Source organism: Labeo rohita, unplaced genomic scaffold (assembly GCF_022985175.1).
Source record: "Labeo rohita strain BAU-BD-2019 unplaced genomic scaffold, IGBB_LRoh.1.0 scaffold_2171, whole genome shotgun sequence".
Lineage (NCBI taxonomy): Eukaryota > Metazoa > Chordata > Actinopteri > Cypriniformes > Cyprinidae > Labeo > Labeo rohita.
Genome location: NW_026128409.1, coordinates 1 through 9,556, shown reverse-complemented (window position 1 = coordinate 9,556; position 9,556 = coordinate 1). Strand labels below are relative to the sequence as shown.

The window sequence follows — 9,556 nt, the reverse complement described above, 5'->3', positions numbered from 1 at the left end:
CAATATTGCAACTTAACCTACTTCAAAATAGTCACCTTGTATTTCTGTTTGTTTGACTTTTTTCCCAACAGGAAATGGGTAGATAAACAGAATTTATTGTTTAAAGCTAATGGTCTGGTGAAAAAGTGACTCCATTGGGTTTAGATGTGTGTTTTACAAAGTGTTTAACAAAAAGGCTGGCAGCTTATTCTGGGTGAATCATCCCTTTTCAGGAATGGGAAATCGAATGATAAAGTTTTATTTTGGAAAGCTGTTTGTTTTCAGATTTTGTGCAGTGCTGTCGCTGTATTCATCACTGTGTCTGTCTTGCACAATAATATACAGCAGTGTCTTCATTCTTCATATTATTCATTTGCAGATACATCTGTTTCTTGCTGTTGTCTCTGGAGATGGTGAAGCGTCCCTGAACAGACTGAGAGTAATATATAGAACCACCAGATGAGATGTATGCCAGCCACTCCAGACCTCCTCCTGCAGCCTGTCTGATCCAAGACATGGCATAGTCACTGCTAAATCCAAAGATTGTACAGGTAAGTCTGTGAGATCCTCCAGGTTTAATGACCACTGAGTCAGACTCAGTCAGTATTTGACACCAACGGACTGAAAAACAAACAGTTCCCCTTCAGGAACTCGAGCCGCGTCGAAACGCTAGGGGAACGCCTTCAGCGTGACCGCGCTCTGAATCACGTGTGAAATCAAACCAATGGAAGAACGAGACGTCATAGGCGGGTGACGTCACTGACCAGGAAGCATAAAAACACGTGCGCCAGAACGAGCGTCAGCTTCTGTCTTTCAGCAGCGCTCTGTGTTTGTCTGTGCTGTCTCCTTTTTGGCTGCTAGTTTGCGCCACTTTCTTTTTGAGACAGATGTCTAAGTGTGAGAAAAAGACCAAGAATATTAGCAAGCCAGGTTTTAGAGAATGTGTTCCTCCCTGCTCTCGTTACATCTCGAGCGGGGATACACACACTCTATGCGTGGCTTGCCTGGGAGCGGAGCATGCGGCATCGGCCCTCGAGGGGGGCGATTGCCCGCATTGTGACGTGCTTCCAATGTGTTTGCTCCGCTCCCGGAAGGCTCTTTTCTCCGTGGAGGGAGCCTTCACTAGCGTTCCCTGCGGGTCCGGTCCCGCTTCCGCCGAGGCGGAGTGGCGGCTACATTCGTGGGGTTCGCAACTGGATCTGGTGGAGGGTATGGAGACGGGTGATCCCCTATCTCCTGCCTCACCCACCAGATCCGCTGCCCGGCCTTCGGGATTGGAAGCCCGCGCTGCGGTTTCTTCCCCTCGGGGGTCGGCCTCCACGCTCCCCATATCTTCCTCTGAGGAGGTTGATGTGGTGAGTGTTGATGAGGCTGCAGCACCACAGTTTCCCCAGTACGAGGAGCTGTTGGAGGTGGTGACTCGGGCGGTGGCCAAATTAAATATCGATTGGCCCGCCGAGCCATTAGTCGAACCGCAGAAGAGTAAATTGGACGAGAGGTTTCTGCGGTCTCGACCACCTCCAGCACGCCGGAGCCTTCCCTTCTTTCCTGATCTCCACACTGAGGTGTCGAGATCATGGAATACGCCCTTCTCGTCCCGCTTGTTCATCCCTGCCTCGTATAACTACGGCTATGTGGCGGGGCTGGATGAGTGAGGGTATAGAGTGATGCCTCGGGTGGAACAGACGCTCGCGAGCTATCTGTCCCCCGAGTCCACACCGCATTATTCGGTGTCCGGGTCCCCCCGTGCCCTCGGGAGATCGTTCTGCCAACCCTGCCGGTGCTTCAGGGCGCAGCGGTCTCCAGCGAGCATCCACCCAGTTTTTCCCGCCCGGCAACGTAGCGGGGCTGGGGAGCTCGCCACCCCCGCGGGGGTCTCTGGGACCGCTGGTTCAGGTGCTTCCTGCCGGGCAACCGTTTCAGGACACCGTTCCAGCGGCCCACATAACACCAGAGGCCAGCCTCGAGAGGCTGGTTTCCTTAGTAGATCATTTGGCAGCGTGGAAACTACTGCCCAATGTGTCTGCTTGGGTCCTGCACACTGTAGAGCGAGGGTATCGCATTCAGTTTGGCGCACCACCTCCGCCGTTCAACGGGCCCCGAGCAGTGTCTGGTAATGGAACAGGAAGTAGCCACTCTCCTGAGGAAGGAGGCCATCGAGGTGGTCCCTCCTCTCGACAGAGAATCCGGGTTCTACAGCCGGTACTTCATTGTTCCGAAGAAGGATGGGGGCCTGCGTCCCATTTTAGATCTGCGTCTTCTGAACCACTCAGTCAAGCGACTGAAGTTCAAGATGCTTACCATCAAGCAAGTCGGGTCTCCCCAGTTCCTCGGTCCTTTGTCCTAGCACATCCTAGGCAGGGACTGGGGTCTGGCGGCATGGGCATCTCGTTCCCCTAGCTTTTCGACGTGGCTCGAGTTCCTGAAGGGGAACGTCTCAGGTTACGTATGTAACCCTGGTTCCCCGAAGGGAACGAGACGCCGCGTCTCGTGGCCATCCTCCTGCGTCCCTGCGAGCGCTGCTTCTCTCCTGGAAGCTGACGCTCGTTCTGGCGCACGTGCTTTTATGCTTCCTGGTCAGTGACGTCACCCGCCTATGACGTCTCGTTCTTCCATTGGTTTGATTTCACACGTGATTCAGAGCGCGGTCACGCTGAAGGCGTTCCCCTAGCGTTTCAACGCGGCGTCTCCTTCCCGTCTCGTGAAGGCTTCTTAAAGAACACAAGGAGAAGTAAGTTTGCATAAGGTGTCCTCTAAAGGTACATTTACATTTCTTTTCCATTATTAACCTCTGTAAAAAAATATTTAACGTGTTGTTTGTTTGTTTTGTTTGTTTGTTTTTCCTTTTTACTAATATCTTGTATCACTGCCATTGAATAGCTGATGTATCTCCTCCACTGTGACACCTACAGTATTAAAATTTTATAAACTTTTATAAACAACACATCAAACTAGACTTTAGCATTATCTGAAGGAGTAGTTGATGTGTTTGTGTGAGTGTTTGTCCATATAAAACTCATCCTTAATGGTTGAATAGAGTTAAAGGCAGTCATATGCTTAATTAATCTCAAATTTATCTTTATTAGGCAAAATTTATTCATTTAAAATTACTCTATTGTGACAGTGTTTGGGGATGATGTAATTTAAGGACAGACAGAAGGACAGAAACTTATAATGTAATATGACCTTAAGAGTAACAACTTGGTTGAGACTGTAAACACAAGATTACAGTGTTATTTTTTCATGTATTTAAGATCATTTTTATGAGTGGGTCACCCCCACAACTAGTACACAAAGTTTTTGTGCAGCTCTGCTGTTTTTTGTCTTACTGTGAATCTCTCGCACAGTAATAAACAGCTGTGTCTTCAGTCTTCAGACTTTTCACCTCCAAATACAACATGTTTTTACTGGTGTCTTTGGTGATTAAGAACTGGCCTTGTAGAGACTGAGCATAATATACAGTTCAGCCAGTGTCTATAAAACCAATCCACTCCAGTCCTTTCCCTGGTTTCTGACGGATCCAGCCCATCCAGTAGCTGCTCATTGAGATTCCAGACACAGTGCAGGACAGAGTCACTGATTCTCCAGGCTTTTTCACCACAGAATCTGAGGAGGTCAAAGACTGACCACTAACAGCTGAAAAACATGAAACAAATAATGTTAGATGATTTAGAGCAATGAAATTACAACAATAATACAGAACAAATGGGAGTTTCTCACATGAAATAATCATCAGTATGAGTCCATACAGTAGCATCTCCATTACCACAGTAAAACAGTGATAGGTTACACTGCAGCTGTTTTAATCATTGGACACACACACTGACTGAAAGTTCAGCTTATAACACAGTCTTTCAGGAGTCTGGGTGATGTTGACCCTTCCCACACAATCATTTGCATCTTTGCAGATCTGTAGTTTAATACATTAATCTGAACATAATAGGGATATTTTACACTTATATTTTAATAACTGAGCAAATTTATATTACTTTGTTTACTTTTTTTATGGTGTGTTATTTAATAATGATGCATCATGATTTTATGCTAGTTTATCACCAGCATTGTTAATTTGCATACAGTTTCTAGTTTAGCAGGGAATGGTTTTCCCTTTATGATGAGTTTTTGAACAGCTGTCTGTATTTGTGTTTTCACAGTGTCTGTCTTGCACAGTAATACACTGCAGTGTCTTCAGTCTTCAGCTGATTCATGTGCAGATAGAAATTAGAGCTGTCCTTAGATGCTGTGAATCTGCCCTGCACTGACTGAGCTGAGCTCTTATATGAATCTGAATAATAATAAATAATCCATTCAAGTCCTTTTCCAGGTGCCTGACGGATCCAATACATGTGAGTGCCACTAACAGAAAACCCACTGCAGGCACAGGTCAGTTTGTAGGAACCACCTGGAGACACAACTACTGACTGTTCAGACTGTGTGAGCACAACCTGACAGTCAATACCTGTGAATAAACACAACATTTAATATAGAATTATGAATATGTTTTTGTTTACGCTAAGAAAACGTCTAAGTTCTTGATTTGTTTAGGGAAATTACTTACAAGACACAGCAGTCAGCAATAGCAAGATAAATGAAGTGAACATGGTTTATATGAAGGCTGAACTGGTGATGAGTCCTCCACTCAACAGTGTTTAAATATGAAACAGACATCAATCATTTTGCATAGAAATGTTACATTATTAAAATCAGGGGAGTCACTGATGTTTGAGTTCATTGAGTTTCATTTCATGGACAGTAGTACCACCTAGTGATATGGAAATAATATTGTACTTCAGTAAATAAACATGATTATTATTATATACATATATATTTTTTTCTCACAGCAGGCATGTCTGTGCAAGCCCTTAGTTCCACCAAACAGATGTGACATTGTGTTTTGTTCATGAGAAAGTAGGTAAAGGATTTTGGTTGTATAGTTGTATAGTTTTAATAGGTTGTAATAGAACAACGAACACAGATCAGCACTTTTCCAATATCAGGTTGTTGTCGTTGTTATTTTGGCTGAATTTCTTGTTGAAAAACCATGCTGAGGGTAAAAAAAAAAAATATATATATATATATATATATATATAGTAGATTTATACGAAATATGTTCACATTTGTATGTATATATACATGGAAATATAGTCCATTGTCTTTTCTGTCTATTTTGTATTTATATATAAAGTCTGATAAAAGTATAAAAATATGTGTTCAAGTCTGAACTCTTTAAAGTGTGACCTTATGAAGGATTAATACACCAATTTTTCTATATGTAAATGTGTTATTTAAAATATATCACATTATTTTTTTCTAGATAGTTTTTGATGATGTTATATATGGCAACTGTACAGGTTTGTGTATTTTGATCATTGATAAACCGTAAAGGTTTTGAATGCTTTTATGATGCACCTTAATTAATCCAGACCTTCATACACTCATTTATTTGAGAAGCTGTTTATGAGAAAGTATAATTTGTTGCAGGAAAATTGCTATCATGATCTGATGCGTGTTCTGAATAGTTTTTGTTCAGCCCTGCAGTCTTTTGTGTAACTGTGACTCTCGTGCACAATAATAAACAGCTGTGTCTTCAGTCTTCAGGCTTTTTATCTCTAAATACAGCATGTTTTTACTGGTGTCTGTGGTGATGGAGAACTGGCCCTGTAGAGACTGAGCATAATATACAGTTGAGCCAGATATCTGCCCAATCCACTCCAGTCCTTTCCCTGGTTTCTGACGGATCCAGTGCATCCAGTAGCTGCTCACTGTGAATCCAGACACAGTGCAGGACAGAGTCACTGATTCTCCAGGCTTTTTTACCACAGAATCTGAGGAGGTCAAAGACTGACCACTAACAGCTGAAAAACATGCAACAAATCATGTTAGATGATTAAAAACAATTAATGACAACAATCTGGAGAAGTGAAATCATTCTCACCTGACAAAATCATCAGCAGAACTCCATACTGTAACATTTCCATTATGATCCTAAACTGTCAGATCAAGAGAAACAGAAAGACATTTATCTGCACTGCAGCAGAACACAAACACTGACTGAGGATCCAGTTTATAACACAGTCCTTTGAGAGTTTGAGTGACACTGATCCTTCAGACTAAATCATGACATTTGCATATACTGTATCTGCCCTACAACTGTAAAATGTGGTTAAGTAACCTGTAGAAACACTGGAACTGGGAAAATTAATTAAAGTATTTTTGACTGAATTGTGATTGATCTGAAGTGACATTCACACCTTGTTTTCTTTTTTTTTTTTTTTTTTTTTTTTTTTTTGTAGGGCAATATAGATGTTTCCTTATACACTGTAACTTATCTGTGCCTGCAATAATATGTTTCAAATTGCATCAAATCACCCTCATAAGTATTTCTCAGCATTGTTGTTGTTGTTTTTTTTTTTTGTTTGTTTTTTTTTTTTTTTTTTGTTTTCTTGTTTTTCTAGCTATTACTAATGATAGTGAATATTTCAGGCTGTACATTATATTATTGATGTGCGTGGAGTAAGTGTTGAATGTTTTTATGTTTGGTGTTTTTTAGTTGTGATAGCTGATATGAGGTCTGTAGACAGCTGTTGTTGATGGACTCATGCTTTGATGTGAATATAAATATTAGTTAGTAAGAAATTAATTCTTCTGAGATAAGACATGACCATGAAGGGTAAAACAACTACTTAGTAGTTATTTAAAACTCTAAAGTGAGATAGTCTAGAGATTCAGCATTTGTTTAAGGGGACTTGTGTTCAAACCTTGACCCTACATACTGTATTGTCGCAACTCGCTTTAAAATAGTCACCTTTTATTTCTATTTGTTTGGCTTTGGCTTCTGTTTGTCTTTGTTTATTGTTTAAAGCTAATGGTCTGGTGAAAAAAGTGACTCTGTTGGGTTCAGACGTATGATTTAGAAAGTGTTTTAACAAAAAGGCTGGCAGCTTATTCTGGATGAACCATTGCTTTAAGGTATAGGAAATCAAATAATAAAGTTTTATTTTAGAGAGCTGTTTGTTTTTAGATTTTGTGCAGTGCTGTAGCTGTATTCTTCACTGTGTCTGTCTTGCACAATAATATACAGCAGTGTCTTCAATCTTTATGTTATTCATTTGCAGATACATCTGTTTCTTGCTGTTTTCTCTGGAGATGGTGAAGCGTCCCTGAACAGACTGAGAGTAATATATATATATATATATATATATAGTGTTTGTTTTTCTTTTTTATTGATCTTGTATCTCTGTTATTGTATTTTAGCTAATATGTTGTCTATTAAAATTTATCGAAAGGTTGCGGGTTCCAGTCCCAGGTCCGGCAGGGATTGAAGGTGGAGGGAGTGAATAACCAGCGCTCTCTCCACCTTTAATACCTCGACTGAGATGAGTCCCTTGAGCAAGGCACAGATCCCCCAACTGCTCCCCGGGTGCCGCAGCGATAGCAATATTGTTGCACACTGCTCCAGGCGTGTGTGCGTGTGTGTTTGATCACTTCTCACTACTGTGTGTGTTCACTTGGATGGGTTAAATGCAGAGCACAAATTCTGAGTATGGGTCACCATACTTGGCCACACATCAAGTCCTTTCCTTTGCTTTGACTGATCTGAAACAACACATCAAATTACACTTTCACATTTTCTAAAGGAATAGTTGGTAGCATTTGCTGATTTAAAACCTACCTGGTCTCATGGCATAATGGTAGAATAGGGTTAAAGGCAGGCCTATGCTTAATTTCTCTCAAATTTTCTTTATTAAGCAAAAAGAATGAATTCAGAATTACTATTTTGTGACAAGTGTTTGGGGATAATATAATTTAAGGACAGACAGAAGGACAAAAACTATTCATCATGTAATGCAATGCCCTGAGAGTAACAAGTTGGTTGAGTCTGTAAACACAAGATTACAGTGTTATATTTTCATGTATTTAAGTTCATTTTTATGAGTGGGTCACCCCCACAACTAGTACACATAGTTTTTGTGCAGCTTTGCTGTGTTTTGTCTTACTGTGACTCTCTCGCACAGTAATAAACAGCTGTGTCTTCAGTCTTCAGAGTTTTCACCTCTAAATACAGCATGTTTTTACTGATGTCTTTGGTGATGGAGAACTGGCCCTGTAGAGACTGAGCAAAAACAGTGCTAGTGCCACCGTCAATACACCCAATCCACTCCAGTCCTTTCCCTGGTTTCTGACGGATCCAGCCCATCCAGTAGCTGCTCATTGAGATTCCAGACACAGTGCAGGACAGAGTCACTGATTCTCCAGGATTCTTTTTTCATCACAGAATCTGAGGAGGTCAAAGACTGACCACTAACAGCTGAAAAACATGCAACAAATAATGTTAAATTATTTAGAACAACGTAATTACAAAAATACTCCAGAACAACTGGGAGTTTCTCACATGAAATAATCATCAGTATGACTCCATACATAGCATCTCCATTACCACAGTAAAACAGTGATAGGTTACACTGCAGCTGTTTTAGTCACGAGACACATGCACTGACTGAAAGTTCAGCTTATAACACAGTCTTTCAGGAGTCTGGGAGACACTGACCCTTCCCACAAAATCATTTGCATCTTTACAGGTTTGCTTAACAGTAGTTTAATGCAATAAATCTGAGCATTATTACAGTAGATGAGGGGAAAATCTTCACTAAAATTTCAATAACAGCAAATTTATATTATTTCATTAATGTTTACTTTTTGTACTTTTCTCATTGTGTGTTATTTGATATTGACCCAACATGATGAAAGATTAATTGTTCATCATCAGGATTGCTTAGTTAATTTCTATACAGTTTCTAGCTGAGCAGGGACAAGAGGGGTTTCACTCATTGATTTATGCTTTTTCTTTTTCCTAATGAATGTCATTAGTATCAGTTTCATGCTTATTTTGTAGGGTAAGGATTACAAGATGTGTTTGTGATGGCACTTCAGACAGGTCTCAATTCAGAGGCTTTTTTAGATTGCATAAACCAGCAAATCTTCTGTCTGCCCCATTTCTCATCATGATGAGTTTTTGAACAGCTGCCTGTTTTCACAGTGTCTCTCTTGCACAGTAATACACCGCAGTGTCTTCAGTCTTCAGCTGATTCATGTGCAGATAGAGATTAGAGCTGTCCTTAGATGCTGTGAATCTGCCCTGCACTGACTGAGCTGAGCTCTTAGAAGAATCTGAATAATAATAAATAATCCATTCAAGTCCTTTTCAGGTGCCTGATGGATCCAGTGCATGTAAGAGCTACTAACAGAAAACCCACTGCAGGCACAGGTCAGTTTGTAGGAACCACCTGAGACACAACTGTTCAGACTGTGTGCGCTGGACAAATACAATGGGAGTCACCAATTTTCATTTAATGAGAAAGGGTGACCTATTCTGGCTGCTGAATTATTTTTAAAAATGGATCATTTGGTTTATTGTATGTGCACACAAGGCTATTACATGCTATTTAAACAGATGATTTTATTATAAAAACCATAAAGATAACTGATTTACAAAGGCTAATATATCAGCTGAGTCAGTGTCTAAAAGGTCTAATATTATGTGAACAAATAAACAGTTTTATTTTTGAAAATGTGTTCA

At 40.8% G+C, this 9,556-nt stretch overlaps 1 pseudogene and 1 gene segment (V, D, J or C); both read right to left on the bottom strand.

Annotated features, from left to right (window-relative positions):
- Positions 1-3,304: 3,304 nt before the first annotated feature.
- LOC127159447 (Ig heavy chain V region 914-like) lies at positions 3,305-3,781 on the bottom strand (annotated as a pseudogene).
- A 1,724-nt stretch (positions 3,782-5,505) lies between these two features.
- On the bottom strand, positions 5,506-6,042 carry LOC127159446 (Ig heavy chain V region 914-like). The segment is given in 2 exon segments: positions 5,506-5,834; positions 5,915-6,042. Coding segments are annotated over 2 exon segments (372 nt in total).
- Between the last annotated feature and the right edge of the window lie 3,514 nt (positions 6,043-9,556).